General features: G+C 40.8%; 2 protein-coding genes across 7 annotated transcripts in view; both read right to left on the bottom strand.

Annotated features, from left to right (window-relative positions):
• Positions 1–4,884: 4,884 nt before the first annotated feature.
• On the bottom strand, positions 4,885–10,024 carry LOC309485094 (uncharacterized protein). 5 transcript variants are annotated; one of them, XM_082151708.1, is made up of 4 exons: positions 8,836–10,024; positions 8,470–8,665; positions 6,102–8,299; positions 4,885–5,903 (listed from the first exon to the last, which is right to left on the bottom strand). In XM_082151708.1, the coding sequence occupies exons 3-4, from the start codon at positions 8,008–8,010 to the stop codon at positions 5,104–5,106; spliced, it is 2,709 nt and encodes a 902-aa protein (XP_082007834.1). In that variant the 5' UTR covers positions 8,011–8,299; positions 8,470–8,665; positions 8,836–10,024; the 3' UTR covers positions 4,885–5,103. The 5 variants fall into 5 exon arrangements, with proteins under 5 accessions (XP_082007834.1, XP_082007831.1, XP_082007832.1 ...); XM_082151705.1 differs by having other exon boundaries at positions 4,885–8,299; positions 8,836–9,031; positions 9,202–10,024; XM_082151706.1 differs by having other exon boundaries at positions 4,885–8,299; positions 8,836–9,397; positions 9,568–10,024.
• Positions 10,025–13,362: 3,338 nt separating this feature from the next.
• Positions 13,363–16,999, bottom strand: part of LOC309484733 (phospholipid-transporting ATPase ABCA1) — a 320,137-nt gene continuing 316,500 nt past the window's right edge. For both annotated transcript variants that reach the window (XM_082151085.1, XM_082151084.1), the window contains exon 50: positions 13,363–15,653. In XM_082151085.1, coding sequence (XP_082007211.1) covers positions 15,555–15,653 — 99 coding nt within the window. In that variant the 3' untranslated portion in view covers positions 13,363–15,554. The remainder of the gene's footprint in view (positions 15,654–16,999) is intronic.

The following is a 16,999-nucleotide window of genomic DNA, read 5'->3' as shown; positions in this document are numbered from 1 at the left end:
ACAGAACTCAACATTCCAGACCCCAAATCACCAGTCCAGGGCCATAAAATCAGGTTCCAGCCAGTCTCCGCTAACCAACGAAAACCCCCAGCTAAGAACTTTATGGCCATGCAAGCTTCAAAGAGATGAGCCCAACTAAAGGAAGAACGTTGTCAGCGTATGATAGTTTGGAAAGACTGACTGGTTCAGAGATGGCACAGCTTGATGCTCGATCAAGATAACAGCAGAAGTTGCTGGACCCCCACGACAGATATACTAAACAGACCCCCTTCTTCTTAAGGACCTCTGAATGACCCAGGGTGTAAAATCTCTTCAAGCCACAAGCGAACTGAGATTTTACCTATAACAATACATAAAATCATCCCAGAACAATTTTCGATGGACTTACAATCAAACATCATGCAACTACATAATTCTATGTTGTTTCTACAATATATGTGTCTGTCTAATATGCTTAGATCCCATATAAGTCATGTAATGGTTATAACTGTTAGATGTTTGAATGAAAGTGTTTTGTGTTTCATATCAGTATGATCGTATGCTCTTGATTCAAAAGATGGCTTGATTGAAATCTGTGTAAAATGTTTTGTATTCTTATAATACTGATGATGTCTAAACTGTGGCCTCTGTTCTCTCTGCTCGTGCTGGAGAGCAAGGAGATCACAGATAACCAGTGTTGGGGTAGTTACTCAAAAAAAGTAATTAGTTACTAGTTACTTCTGTAAATTGTAATGAGATTACTTTACTAGTTACTGCATTTGAAAAGTAACTTCACTACTTATTACTTTACTTTCCCATTTCTTAATTTACCCTGTAGATAAGGACAAACATCATAGCCCTATCATCACTTAGCCTGTCCGCATAGTGTTTATAAATGTAGCCTATACAAAATGGCATGTAAAACCATATGAAAGAACAATATCCATGTCTGCACAAAGAAATATGCCTCACTGTAAAATCCACAAACAACTGGATAAAGGACAAATGTCCGCGGTGGTAGACACATAATCAGGGCTGGACTGGGACAAAAAAAATTGACCCTGGCATTTTGGCCATAATAATAATAGCACACTAATAGACATATATTGTAAAACAAATGCACTGAAAAATAAAGGAAACTTTCATAATTAGTTTTGTACAAATTTCTATTGAAAGAGATATAAGCACATGATTTTTTATTTTGACGGAAAACATGGTTTACAAACGCGTCTCATTAAATTTATAGTAAATTACGGTAATCGTCAACTATGCAGATGTGGAAATAATTCGTTACTGGGTAATGGGTTCCTACACTCATGACATAGCCTAAGTGTTTTGAAAGTAACTGTTAGTTCTGCTTACCGCAGGCTCTACACTTTCTCATCTCTGTCCTTATCCTCCTCACTATCCTCATCATCAGCCACAGGAGCTGATGAAGGTCATGCTGCTGCAGAAAACATTTTGACACATTTTACAGCGTCTGCTTGAAGGGCCTGTGTCTATTTTTCACGCTATTTCTCTGCACAATCCTTGCGTTTCGTCTCCATCTCTCAGACTATTTTGACAGATACACACTGACACACTGCACGCTTGCTCAAAGCCCAAAGGGGGAGGTGTTTAAAGATGTGATTGGACCAGCCCAGTGTCAATCAAATAAAGATCCAATGGGCCAAGGTGTTTCATGGGCCGGTCAGCTATCAGGAAAAAAAACTGACGAAGACTTTTTTAACTAATGCATTACACCGGCACGCACTTACTTAACCCAGCGCCGCCAATTAAGCAAAGCGAATGGGCCGCCGATGTACGAGTTTTATGGTCCGTTAAGACAAAAAAAAGTATGAGATGTCGGCCCAAAAGGCACGTCAGCCCACTGGGAATCTCCCGGTAGTCCCGATGGCCAGTACTTAACTTGCTGCCTGGGCATAGAGTGCATTTCACGCGAATATTTTTGTCCTTTCGAGCAATAAACTGAAAGAAATGTGAATATCGCCAATGGCCGAAACCCCCTGTCTCCGTCTCCATTTCCCGCTCCCCTTCGCACCAGCAGCTACGTCACTCAAATCGATCTCTATGACAACGGTGCAAGCGCGCGCGCACACACACACACACACACACACACACACACACACACACACACACACACACACACACACACACACACACACACACACACACACACACACACACACACACACACACACACACACACACACACACACACAGACAGACATGCACGCACCACAAACAGATCAGAGCTTTACACGCAGGCAAACACGGCTTGGGTAACGCAGGAAAGCGCGTTCCTATAGTCTAGTAAAGTAGTGTAGTTAACGATACTTTTTGTGTAATGCGTTACTTTATTTCGTTACCCAAAAAAGTAATATCGTTACTGTAATTCGTTACTTTGTAACTCGTTACCCCCAACACTGCAGATAACACATGATTTACGATGAGAAGTGAAGTAAGTGCCACCTCTCAAATAAAGACAGTGTCTAATTGGTCAGAACTCATCCAGAAGGCTGGACAAACTTTTGAGTTTAAAATCTTAGACCCGAACAAAGTTTTGTTGGAAGGGAAGAGCTGAAAAAAAAATGAAAAAGTAGATTCAAAACCATCATGGAGAAGCCATGATGGAGTAATAGACTTGTAACCATGTAGACGCGCAGAGACGAAAGAACCCAAATCAAGATCAGAAGAACGGGTTCAACAGCTTCATTCAAGCCATCATGTACTCTCGTCTCAATTTCCTTTCTTTTCTTAGTTTCCTTTCTTTTCCGTTGTGAGTCTCGGTTCTAAGTTAAGTTTTGCGGCAAGATTCCGGTCCATGTTTCTTCTGCAAAGCCAGCTTCAACAAAGACTTTCCATCCTTCCGCCAGCACACCATGTGATTGGCCGCCCCAGACCCAGGCACGAGGAGACCAGCCAACGAACTCGGGAAACCCCTTTTACGAACCCCAAAGGGAATCCCAAAAGCAAAGACACGCAAGTAGCCTCCAGACTCTTAAACTGAACTGGTGTATTTGACAGATTTAATAACCCACCTAATAAACGAAGGGTTAAATTAATGCTTGATGGTTCGTTCAGGTTATGTCTTATAAGTGCATATAGAAACTTGGGATTTCATCATCTCACTCTTAAAACTCATTCTTTCCTCACTCTCTCTTTCTTTCTGCAACTCGTATGAATGTGTGTGCGTGTGTTTGTGTTAGATATTAGTTTTATGTGTTAGAATAATCAATAAAGTCTAGTTTGTATTTTAAAGAGAAGTGTTACTTGTGTTATGTGCTAACGTATTTAATGTCTTAAACTTCTGATCTAAGTTACCTTGCTAACTATAGTGTTTCACTATAGTTTGGACATTTATATCCGTTGCAGAGTTGATAATTACAGCCAGTTCAAATGAACAGCGAACGAGTCATTTGCTCGGTTGTAATAAGTGATTCTTTCGAATTCCCTATAAATTAATTAATAATTCCTTTGAGCTAAATTGACCTGTCAGAATTACTGACTAAATAATCTTACATAAGTATGATTTAAACCATGCTAATGCAATTCTACTAATGCCAACATCATTTTCGAGTCTATTTAAAAGAATGTTGTGGTCAATAGTATCAAATACAGCACTAAGATCGAGTAACACTAATAGAGAGATACAACCACGATCGGATGATAAGAGCAAATCATTTGTAACTCTAATGAGAGCAGTCTCAGTACTATGGTACAGTCTAAATCCTGACTGAAAATCCTCGCAGATATCATTTCTTTCTAAAAAGGAACATAGTTTTGAGGATACCGCCTTTTCTAGTATCTTTGACAGAAAAGGTAGATTCGAGATCGGCCTGTAATTGACTAATTCTGTACAATTTTTTTAACAAGCGGTTTTATCATAGCCAGCTTAAAAGTTTTTGGTACATATTCTAATGGTATGTAATGATATTAGGAAGAGGATCTATGACCTCTGGAAGCATCTCTTTCAGTAGCTTAGTCAGTATAGGGTCTAACATACATGTTGTCGAATTAGATGATTTAACGAGTTTAACGAATTCTTCCTCTTCTATAGCAATGAATGAATCAAATGTTTCCTTATGGAGACTACAGTGCACTACCTGATGCAATACTGTAGTAGACGGTTGCATAGTAATAATTTTCTCGCAGATGTTATCAATCTTATAAGTGCCACGGAGGAAACGAGATACTAAAGGGTCTTTACCCAAAGAAATTCCACCCAAAGAAATGTGGTAAGCACCTATGGCCGCCAAAACTTTTAAAGTGGATGGGGATAGACCTGCAGTGAACCGCTCCTGCAGGAACTCCAGCACTGTACCAACCGGGCAGTTAACTGGGTCTAACTGATGGTCACAAGACCATGAAGTGAAGACTCTCCACTTCAAGGCATACATTTTTCTCTTGGAGGGAGCTCTGGAGTGTAGAATGGTCTACACTCCAGAATGAGTGTAGAACGGTCTGCCCCTCGGGGAAAACCCTTTGGTCCTGAGCCACCACTGCAGGGGTGATTATAAACAGTCCAAAAGGTCTCACGTTGGATGCTGCTGTTGGACGCATTTTGTGAAAGTGTGGGGTGATAGTGCTAGGCTGAATGGAAGAACTCGATGTTGGTAAGCTTTGCCCCTGAAAGCGAACCTCAGGAACTTCCTGTGGTATGGAAGGATGGATATATGGAAGTATGCATCCTTGAGATCTATTGTGACAAACCAGTCCTCGGATCTGATCTGTGGTACGATTTGTCTCAGTGTTAACATTTTGAACTTTAGTTGCATGACTGACTTGTTCAGAACTCGAAGATCCAAAATGGGACGCAACCCCCCATCCTTCTTTGGAACTATGAAATTCCGGCTGTAGAACCCGGCTGTAGTGCATATTCTATGGACCCTTTCTCTAACAGGGTTTTACATTTACATTTACATTTACATTTAGTCATTTAGCAGACGCCTTTGTCCAAAGCGACTTACAAATTAGGACTGAATTCAGCGAGTCATCATAAAGAGGCAAAAGCAACAACAACGCAAGAAGTGCTCAAAATACGAAGTTCAGGTATTATTCAGAGTAGCATAAGCCTGATAAGTGATGTTTCAAAGGGAAAGGAATTTTTTTTTTTTTTTTTTTTTATAAGGTAAAGTGCTCACGGAAGAGATTGGTTTTCAGCTGTCTTTTGAATGTTGTCAGGGATTCTGCATTCCAGATGAGGGTGGGGAGAGCGTTCCACCAGCATGGAACTGTGAATGAGAATGTTCTGGAAAGTGATTTTGTGGCTTTCTGTGATGGAACCACGAGACGTCGCTCGTTGACCGATCGTAGGTGTCTGGTAGGGATGTAGACTCGTAGGAGTGAGTGAAAGTAGGAGGGAGCTGAGCCTGTGATAGTTCTGTAAGCAAGCGTCAGTGCCTTGAACTTGATGCGAGCAGCGAGAGGTAGCCAGTGCAGAGAGATGAACAGAGGAGTGACGTGGGCCCTCTTGGGCTCGTTGAAGACAAGCCGAGCTGCAGCATTCTGGATCATCTGTAGGGGTTTGGTTGCACATGCTGGAAGTCCAGCCAGAAGAGCATTGCAGTAGTCAAGCCTAGAGATGACCAGGGCCTGGACGATAAGTTGTGTTGCATGCTCAGTTAGAAAAGGCCTGATCTTCCTGATGTTGTGCAGTGCAAACCTGCATGATCGAGCTGTCTTTGAAATGTGATCTGTGAAGGTCAGCTGGTCATCAAACGTTACTCCAAGATTTCTGACCGATCTTGATGGGGTGATTAATGATGACTCTAGCTGGATGGTGAAGTCGTGCTGTAGAGATGGATTGGCAGGGAGGACTAGAAGCTCAGTCTTTGCCAGGTTGAGCTGCAGGTGATGTTCCTTCATCCATGTGGAGATGTCCGCCAGACAGCTTGAGACCCGTGCAGCTACAGTGGGATCATCTGGTTGAAAGGAGAGGAAGAGCTGCGTGTCATCAGCATAGCAGTGGTAGGAAAAACCGTGTGCCTGTATGATGTGTCCCAGTGATGTGGTGTAGATGGAGAAGAGGAGGGGACCAAGAACTGAACCCTGGGGAACACCTGTGGTCAGCTGATGTGCTCTGGATACCTCACCTCTCCATGCGACCTTGAAGGACCTACCTGTGAGATAGGACTCAAACCAGTGGAGTGAAGTTCCTGTGATGCCCAGTGATGAGAGGGTGGACATAAGGATCTGATGATTCACCGTGTCGAAGGCAGCAGACAGATCCAGGAGAATGAGGACTGAAGATTTGGAAGCAGCTTTTGCGATCCGTAGGGCTTCTGTGACTGACAGTAATCCAGTCTCAGTTGAATGTCCTTTCTTGAAGCCAGATTGGTTGACATCCAGCTGGTTGTTTAGAGACAAGAAGGATGTTAGTTGGTTGAAGACAGCTCTTTCAAGTGTCTTCGCAATGAATGGTAGGAGAGAGATAGGTCTGTAATTCTCTACAAATGATGTGTTTAGCGTTGTTTTTTTCAGCAGTGGAGTAACCCGAGCCTGCTTGAATGCTGTAGGGAAGGTGCCAGTATGGAGGGATGAGTTGATGATGTGTGTGAGTGATGGTAGAAGTGTGGGAGAGATGGCTTGTAGAAGGTGTGAGGGGATGGGGTCAAGCGGGCAGGTGGTAGGGTGACTGGAGAGGAGAAGTGTAGATACTTCTTCCTCGGTTAGCGAAGAAAAGGAGGACAGAGGGGTATTGGCTGTGGAAGGGGTCGGTCTGGGTTCCTGTGTGTGTGGAGCTGAGAACTGACTGCTGATAGCTGTTGTTTTGTTGGTGAAGAAGTGCGCAAAATCGTCAGCAGTTAAGGAGGAGGCGGGTGGTGGTGGAGGTGGACAGAGGAGAGAGTTGAATGTCTTGAAGAGTAATCGTGTGTTGGAGGAGCTGTTGATCTTGTTGTGGAAGTATGAAGATTTTGCAGCATGAACATCAACAGAAAAGGAGGAGAGGAGAGATTGATACATACTCAGGTCAGATGCGTCTTTTGATTTGTGCCATTTCCTCTCCGCTGCCCTGAGTTTGGTCCGGTGTTCCCGAAGAACCTCAGATAACCAGGGGTTAGAGGGAGTAGCGCGTGCAGGCCTGGAGGAGAGAGGGCAGATAATGTCTAGAGAAGAGATTAGAGTGGAGCATAAGGTGTCCGTTGCGGTATTCACATCCAGAGATGAGAATTGTGAGGGTGGGGGAAGAGAGGATGACACGGCAGAGGAAAGATGGGAGGGGGAAAGTGAGCGCAGGTTTCGTCTGAAAGTGACTGGTGGTGGGGGTGGTGGTGCAGGGGTAGAGAGTTGTAGACTGAAAGTAATGAGGAAATGATCTGAAACGTGGAGAGGTGTCACCAGGATGTTTTCTGTGGTGCAGTTGCGTGTGTAAACCAGGTCCAGTTGGTTGCCTGATTTGTGAGTAGCTGTGGTGATGAGTCGTTTGAGATCGAAAGAGGCTAGGAGAGAGGTGAAGTCTGTTGCATGTGGCTTTTCGAGATGAATGTTGAAGTCACCGAAGACTAGAAGTGGGGTGCCGTCCTCAGGGAAAGTGGACAGCAGCACATCCAGCTCATCTACAAAGTTACCCAGCTGACCTGGGGGGCGATAAATGACTACAATATGGATTTTAATGGGAGTTGTAAGTGTAATAGCATGATATTCAAATGAGTTGTTGTTGCATAGAGAAGAGAGCGTGGAGTATTTGCAATTGTTAGAAACGAGAAGCCATGTACCCCCACCTCTCCCAGACTGGCGAGGGGAGTGGGAGAAGGAGAAATTGCTAGAGAGAGCAGCAGGGGTTGCTGAGTTTTCTGGACGAATCCAGGTCTCAGTCAGGCCCAAGATACTAAGAGTAGAATGAGATGCAAAGGCTGGAATGAAGTCAGCTTTATTGACTGCTGACTGACAATTCCATAGACCCACGGAAAGAGAGAGAGGAGTATGTGAGGATGTGAGGATGGGACGCAGATTGGCAGTATTGCGCTGTCTATTGTGCGTGATGAAAGGACGTCGCCCAGAGATAACAGGAATGTATTGAAAGCACATGTTGATTAAGGTGAACAATAAGTTAAGTAGAGGAAGAAAGAAGGGAAGAGGAGATACGTAAGTGCCTTTCTGGTGTCCTTGCTCGGTGGAGTCGCGCAGGTAGAGTCGCTGGTCTTTACCCGAGTCGGTCTTCACACGAGGAGGCTGAACACGAGAGCTGAATGCTTCCGCTGTCGCTTCCGCGGCAGCGTGCAAATTACACAGATATACAGATAATGCTCTCACCGCTTGAGTGAGTACAGCTGTTTCGGTCGGGCAATTAAGTCAATAACGCCAAAATGTGTCAAATCTAAAGTGCTAGGTGCAAGGGCTTAAGTTACGTGCAAATTAGATTGCTATGAACATTTACATTTGTTTCATTCGCGGCTATTTCTCTAAAGTGCCAATGCGTCTAACTGAAATACAGGTTTATGTGAAATTAAAATTACAAAATAACAAGAGAATCGAAGATGGCCTTACCTTGACTAAAATACAGCACTGAAATATCAGGAGAACAAGGTATTCTAGAGAAAACCACTTGCGAGCTGCGTGCCTCTAGTATGCTGCCCGCTGGTCCTATTGAAGTGATCTGAAGCCCTTCTATTTATATCTATCAATTCTTACAGATGCTGTTTCGGTCGGGCAATTAAGTCAATAACGCCAAAATGTGTCAAATCTAAAGTGCTAGGTGCAAGGGCTTAAGTTACGTGCAAATTAGATTGCTATAAACATTTACATTTGTTTCATTCGCGGCTATTTCTCTAAAGTGCCAATGCGTCTAACTGAAATACAGGTTTATGTGAAATTAAAATGACAAAATAACAAGAGAATCGAAGATGGCCTTACCTTGACTAAAATACAGCACTGAAATATCAGGAGAACAAGGTATTCTAGAGAAAACCACTTGCGAGCTGCGTGCCTCTAGTATGCTGCCCGCTGGTCCTATTGAAGTGATCTGAAGCCCTTCTATTTATATCTATCAATTCTTACAGATGCTGTTTCGGTCGGGCAATTAAGTCAATAACGCCAAAATGTGTCAAATCTAAAGTGCTAGGTGCAAGGGCTTAAGTTACGTGCAAATTAGATTGCTATAAACATTTACATTTGTTTCATTCGCGGCTATTTCTCTAAAGTGCCAATGCGTCTAACTGAAATACAGGATTATGTGAAATTAAAATTACAAAATAACAAGAGAATCGAAGATGGCCTTACCTTGACTAAAATACAGCACTGAAATATCAGGAGAACAAGGTATTCTAGAGAAAACCACTTGCGAGCTGCGTGCCTCTAGTATGCTGCCCGCTGGTCCTATTGAAGTGATCTGAAGCCCTTCTATTTATATCTATCAATTCTTACAGATGCTGTTTCGGTCGGGCAATTAAGTCAATAACGCCAAAATGTGTCAAATCTAAAGTGCTAGGTGCAAGGGCTTAAGTTACGTGCAAATTAGATTGCTATAAACATTTACATTTGTTTCATTCGCGGCTATTTCTCTAAAGTGCCAATGCGTCTAACTGAAATACAGGATTATGTGAAATTAAAATTACAAAATAACAAGAGAATCGAAGATGGCCTTACCTTGACTAAAATACAGCACTGAAATATCAGGAGAACAAGGTATTCTAGAGAAAACCACTTGCGAGCTGCGTGCCTCTAGTATGCTGCCCGCTGGTCCTATTGAAGTGATCTGAAGCCCTTCTATTTATATCTATCAATTCTTACAGATGCTGTTTCGGTCGGGCAATTAAGTCAATAACGCCAAAATGTGTCAAATCTAAAGTGCTAGGTGCAAGGGCTTAAGTTACGTGCAAATTAGATTGCTATAAACATTTACATTTGTTTCATTCGCGGCTATTTCTCTAAAGTGCCAATGCGTCTAACTGAAATACAGGATTATGTGAAATTAAAATTACAAAATAACAAGAGAATCGAAGATGGCCTTACCTTGACTAAAATACAGCACTGAAATATCAGGAGAACAAGGTATTCTAGAGAAAACCACTTGCGAGCTGCGTGCCTCTAGTATGCTGCCCGCTGGTCCTGCATACTAGAGGCACGCATACTAGAGGCATACTAGAGGCACGTTTTCACTTCTTGTTCCATTACCAGAACCTGATCGGGGCCCACCACGGTGGATAGGACCCCCATAAACCTGGGCGGGGGAGACCCGAACTGTATTTGATAACCCTTTTCTATGGTCTGCAGGACCCAATGAGGAACATTTGGCAGTAGCTTCCACGCTGCCAAAAATTCTACTAGAGGTACCAGCCTCTCGAGACTGGCTTCTGGTTTTTGTTGCACAATCAGCCCGGCGCCCTGTAACAGCGAACCGGCAGGGAACGACCGAACTGACTGCTCTAGGACCCTCCTCGGACAGGGTGGGCATCCCAGGACCACTACATTTCCGGGTGGACCCTGAGATATGTGGTCGCCGGAGACCGCTGCGCCCTGAAACACACGAGCTGGCAGGGATAGCATAACAGTCCCCTGAGGGCACCGAAGGGCAGTGGGCCCTGTATAATGAGGTGTTAATTCCTTAACTTCGGCGGAGACTGCCCTCATTGGCCTGACTCCTCGGGCATCAAGACATTTTCCCCGCAGCCTTCTTGGAAATAAGGACGGTCTTCAGATCCGTCTTACCCTTTGAAGGCTGCGGTTGAGAGCACGGGAAGCTACGCTCTGTTTTTGTGTGGCACGGTGTGAGGAGCTGGCTTTAGATGTTTGGGGCTGCTCCCGCTCAGCAGCCCCGGAGACATGAGAGTGGCGGGGGAGGAGTTTTTGGAATGCAGCCGTCTGTTTGGCTGTTTGGAGTTAACAGCTTTGTCGAAGAGGCAAAGCTCTTGTGACGGGTGCATCCAGGCAAAGTGACGGGTGCATCCATAAGGAAGGTTTTATCTTTCTCCTTTATATTGCTCAGGTTGAGCCATAGATGCCTCTCAGTGGCCACTGAGAGTCTCCTTGGTGGCCCTGAGAGATAAATCTGTCTATACCCCTGCCCTCATCCATATCTCCTAATAACTCAGCCTGGTAGGCCTGCAGCAGCAACATAGTGTGTAAGCATGCTGCAGCCTGACCAGCAGCTGAGTAAGCCTTACTCACTAAGGATGCCTTTAGGGAAGATGCTCAGTATTTCCTGCTTCAATACTGACAACATCTAGTTCCTCAGAACTAGATAGCTGCAGTATTGGTGCCTCAGTTGGGTAACCGCAACGCGTGCTTCCGGACCCTGAGAGAAGGCGCTAGATCTATCAGGTGAAGGTAGATATAAGGCTGGGCCCTTCTCTAACCCTGTTGATAGATCCATTTGCGAACCCCAAGTCTGAAGTCGGCAACAGCGGGACCCGAGCCCTGGGGAACACAAGCCTGAGCGTCCTAACGAAAGAACGCCAGGCGGGATTGGAGCATCCGCATGGGAAGCACATGACAGTGCTCACGAGCGCTGATTGTGCTTGCTCCTCATCCAAACAAGCTACACAAAGAATGTGTGTGTCCCCACCTGTTGAATAACGGGGGCAGGGGTGCACACACAATCTAAATTGATGCTTGCTTGCCATAGTCTTATATATATATATATATATAGGCAATACAACACCAAATAGACAGAGACAGTTTCACACTTAACGTTACTGAAGACACAGAAGCTAGCGCTGCTCTATTTTGGGCAGGCTTTATAGTTTCCTGGTTCGTGATGTCACCCGCCTCTGACGTTCTGACGCACTATTGGACTGATTTCACATGTGCTTCAAGACGTGATCATGCAAAGCGTTCCCTCAGCGTCAATCGACGCAGCGTGAGTTCCCTTGAAAGCAAACCTATATATAAATAATAAATATATAAAATATATATACATTTACATACACACACACACACACACACACACACACACACACACACTACCATGCCCCCTTAGGGGCTCCGTACACCTGGGCTCTTGACAATAGAAGAAATACTGAAAATGCAAGACCCCAAAGTTCCTGAATATTATTTGACAAACTTAATGCATCAACACTGCATTTGCATATAATTACATTCTGTTAATTGTACATGAAAACTACACATCTCTGTGTAGAGGGCATTTACAAAAATCATACACTTTTTGGGGATTCTCTTCTAATTAAAGCTACAATATGTAAGATTCCCAAAAGTTCCCAAAGATTTTTAATTTCAGAGAAATTCCAATTTTGATTAATGGCTTGTATCTGACTCCGTTCACTTGTCGCCTGTCAATGATGTAATATCCGCGTTATCCCTGGTTTCCGCCAGAGCCTGTTTCCGCTTGTACTGCCATAGTAACCATGGCGACAGACAAGGACAACTGCGTAATGCTCACGCTGTTGTTTCGTTCAAACATTATGGACCATGGCAAGCAGACTTTGGACAAAAGGAGAAATAAAACGAGGATCAATATCAGCGTGGCGTTTTCGAGATGCCGAGAGCTCCACGTCCGTGACAAACTTCGACTTGACAGAGACGCACGCCACCCTTGTATGTACTTTATTAGACAGGTGAGCAAATATACATAAAACTAATCAATGTTATATAGCTCAACATAATGAAATGTTAGAATATTATCAGCAGTATGTTATGCTAGTCTCATACAGACAAACTAACACATAGAATAACATTATAACACACTCAAATGTAGTTTAGTGTGAAAAAATTACACATTGTAGCTTTGATTAAGATTTTTTCCTGATGTACATTAAACTCACCTGTATGGAAGCCCTAAGGGGATATGGTGATTGCAAAATATGAGATAAAAAAAAAAAAAAAATATATATATATATATATATAATAATAACAAATCTATATATATATTAATGCTTTCTCATTCACTTGCGAAACATTCGCATCCCTCTGGCAAATTTTTATTGTATTGCATTCCCCTGAGAGACTTCACTCACAAAAGGATTAAAATAGTTTCCCCTCTCATTTCATATTATTCCCATCCCATACAATTTTATAACTCTCTTCTAGTCGAGACTTGAGTGCTTTTACATAAAAGAGAACTTTTTCTCACTAATGGGTAAGTTAAATGCAACCTCAACATTTAACATCAATTTACAGGAGCTACAAACATTCTTTGTGCAATTATAGGCCTGTGTGAGTGACTTCACAAAGTCTCTTCTTCTTGGTGGCATACACCACAGGCATATACATTTTTTTTATTTTTTATTTTATTTACAGAGTAAAAAGGTACTACATTACAGGAATAAACCAGCTCCTAGTTGGAAGTTGTAATAGTGTGGAACTTCAATGAAATGATGTTCAAGAACAACAGTGAGAAATGGAGAGAAACAGCTGAAGTGAGTGTCTTTGGATATGACTGTAGTCGGAAAGGTTGAATCCGTGAAATGAAACTCGGAGGCTCTGCAGAGTGTGCAAATGTTTAATGCGTGCCAGTGCATAAAGCAATAAGAACACAGATCTGAGCAGCAGACTCATAGGATCATATGGATGCAGAATAAATGGCATGATTAAGAGCGGATAAGTGCTGATATCTTCTGTGTGTGTTTGACGTAAAAAAAAATCTCGTTGCATTTTATGTTGCATATATCACAGTCCTCTCTGTCCTACAAAAAGTGTGTTTCCTACAGACACGTCAAACAATCAATCCTAAACACAGGTACATGTACCCTTAAAGGACAAAACTGATTTTGATAATTGCTTGTACAAACCGGTAACACTTTACAATACGGTTCCATTTGGTAACATTAGTTAACTACATTAGTTAACATGAACTCACAATGAGAAATACTTCTAAAGAATGTATTAATCTCACTTAATGTATAATAAGTATAGTGTAATAAAGTACTTACAAATCATTTGCAAACTATTTATAGTTAATCAATAGTTTATAAACTTTAGTTAATAGTTCAGAACATTAATAGACTATATAGAAATAGTGAGTTCTTCAATCATTGTTCCTGTAATTAATGCTTTGTTAACAACTTATTAACAGTAAATAGTTCTCACTTCAGATTAGATCAGGGAAAATGACATTAAGTGCTTTAAACCAACCTTTATTAGAGATTAATTGCATTCATATTCAGTGTTAAAATTTTTACAAATACATAAAGCACACACACACACACACACACACACACACACACACACACACACACACACACACACACACACACACACACACACACACACACACACACACACACACACACACACACACACACACACACACACACACACACACACACACACACACACACATTGGGTTTCCATGTATTATAGGGACTTTCCATAGAAATGTTTTATACTGTATATTCTCCCCCCTAAACCGACTCCTAATCCTGACACTTTGTTAGTTACAGTGACAATGAATGAAGAACTCAATATTTGTATATAGTCTATTAATGTATTAACTACAGTTTATAAACTATTAATTAACTATTTTCAAATGATTTGCAAATACTTTATTACACTATACTTAATATAAAGTGTTACCGTTAATTTAAACATTTACTAATACATTATTCAAATCAAAAGTTGTATCTGTTAATAATATTTAATGGACCAGCTAGCATGAACTAACAATGAACAGTAGTATTGTATTTTTTTTTTTTTACAAATGTTAAGATAACTAACACTTAAGATTGGGGTCCAATTATCACTATTAACTGATTTTTGCCTCAATAAGCTCCAAATTACTAATTATACATTTTAGTAAGGTAGTTTTTAAGTTTAGGTATTGGGTAAGATTAAGATATGTTGAATATGGTCATGAAGAATAAGACATTAATATGTGCTTTATAAGTACTAATAAACAGCCAATATCCTAGTAATAGCATGCTAATAAGCAATAGTTAAAATTGAGAATTGAACCCCTAAACTAAAATGTTACCAGAAATACTTAAGCAAATGTGTTGCTTAATGCGTTAACTAATGGGGCCTTATTGTAAAGTGTTACCTAAAAATCTATAAAACAGAAAATATGACTTACAGTATAAAATAAATATACTTGAGCCTTATTGACGTGGTAGTATGGGTACATAAGACTGAAAAGGTTGGGAAATGCTGCTCTAAAGTGCATGACATTTTATCCTGAGATACAAAAGAAAAAATCAATGCATATGGTCTTTCAATAAGTACAACTGACAACTAGAAAATAAATTGACAATAAAGCTGAAATTTCTCTCCGTTCTTCCTCTAATAAACCCCAAAATCACCAAAAAAAAAACCCAAAACAGACAAAAAAACAGTGTGAATTATTAGTTCTTTAGTATATTGCAACAGTACACAATGCAATTTTACATATATAATCTCGTAGCATATGACAAAAATATAATGTTTGTGGAAATAAGTCATTCAATGTTTCAGTAAAAATATGGAGTATTTAATGTTACGTAGTGCAAATTAAGCAGATATTTCATTATAAATTCTTTGGATAAAAATATTGTATAAAAACGTCCCCTGAGTTTTTCTGAAGGTTTTGTCTCTATTTTTGGTTGGATGTTTTGAACTAAATCATTAAATCTTGATGGCCCACAAATAAAAATAACCGTGATAAAGTGCCTGTAACTGCTGATTTCTGCTGATTGATGTTTGATTTATGTTGCTGATGTTGTCATTTCATCACTCAGATCCACAACATTCTCAAACACACCGTCCTCTTCATCACGCTGCTGCCGCGCAAAATTCACAAAAACCTTAGAGAAACAGAGAGAAACGTATCAAATGAGGTAGAATTTTTTTTTTATGGCTGCTTAGATTCAATATTTAAATGTCATGATCTCAGTGTCCTTATGGTAGGGTTATTATCGTAAACTAAAACAATCTGTTAATACATTAAAACAACATTTCTGTAAATTGAAATAAAGCTGAAATAAAATAAAATATAAATATTAGTGGATAAACGAAATGAAAATTTGAAATGTTGCCTAGTTTAAGTTTAATCACCAAAATGATTAACTGGAAATAAATAAAAACTATAACTAAACTAAAATGGAAATAAAATAAAATTAGACCTTTTTTTTTAATAGCAAGTAAAACAATTACAAAAGCATATAACAAAGTGATTAAAAATTAAGCCAAAATTAACATGAAAACTAAAAATATAAAAAATAAAAGCTAATTCAAAATATTAAAACTGCTTTTTAGTTATTTTCAACAATGCAGACATTGTCTTTTTCTGCTGTGACATTTCTACCCAATACAAATAGTGGCTTGATCTATCTGACATCATTGTATAATTTCTTTCAAATGCATTGCTTTTAATGTACTAAAACGGAATCCATTCTGTGCAGTGAAAGTCACTGAGAATTTGTTTTTGTTTTTCATTTTATTTAGCAGCTATACTGGCTGGTGAGAGAAAAAGTTAATTTCAAACCCTGCTAGTAACCCATCAAGGGTCGTACTGCCATCGTCCTCAGCGTCAGTTCATTATGTCTCACAGTTGCCAGCAATATTGGCATGTGATTCATTTCTCAAAAGATGTCGGATGGCAGTAAGGGACCTGCTGCATATGAAAACCACAGATGAAATGCACTCGGATGGATAAGGAAGTGTTAGGGATCATAATCAGAGTTATAAAGATTGTGCTAATTTTATGAGTATGACGTTACTGGATAGTCTGGACTTCCAGGGTCTAGAGTGTCTTTTCTGGATATACTAGCCGTTACTACCAGAAACAAACAGTACGAGCAGAAACTGCAGATAATATCTAAGATAAAGTGAAGCATTTCACACTGACAGGACGGCCAAATGATGATTTACTGGAGTCGACGAGCGTTTACTGTAAAGTGTGTGGTGAGTCTGAGGACGGCAGATCAAGGAGTTGAAGAGAAGCTGGAGGCCCGGGAAAAGAGATGTCAAGTGTGTCAGTCAAATACACACATGCTTAGAACTTTCCCGAAAAAAAAAAGAAAAAAAGAAAAGAACCCCCCCCCTGCAAATTCATATATATTATATATACCTGCTATATACATATAATATACCCACTGCTGTCTGTGTCATTAATGTTAATCACACAACAACAAAAAAAGAAAGAAAACAA

This window comes from Leuciscus leuciscus, assembly GCF_965113295.1.
Source record: "Leuciscus leuciscus genome assembly, chromosome: 2".
Lineage (NCBI taxonomy): Eukaryota > Metazoa > Chordata > Actinopteri > Cypriniformes > Leuciscidae > Leuciscus > Leuciscus leuciscus.
Note: the sequence above shows the minus strand (reverse complement) of the source record. Positions and strands in the feature narration are given on the sequence as shown.

Bases quoted from the DNA above. Each gene is read 5' to 3' on its own strand.
- LOC309485094 (XM_082151704.1), bottom strand. From the start codon at position 8,010: ATGTGCTTTCAATACATTCCTGTTATCTCTGGGCGACGTCCTTTCATC.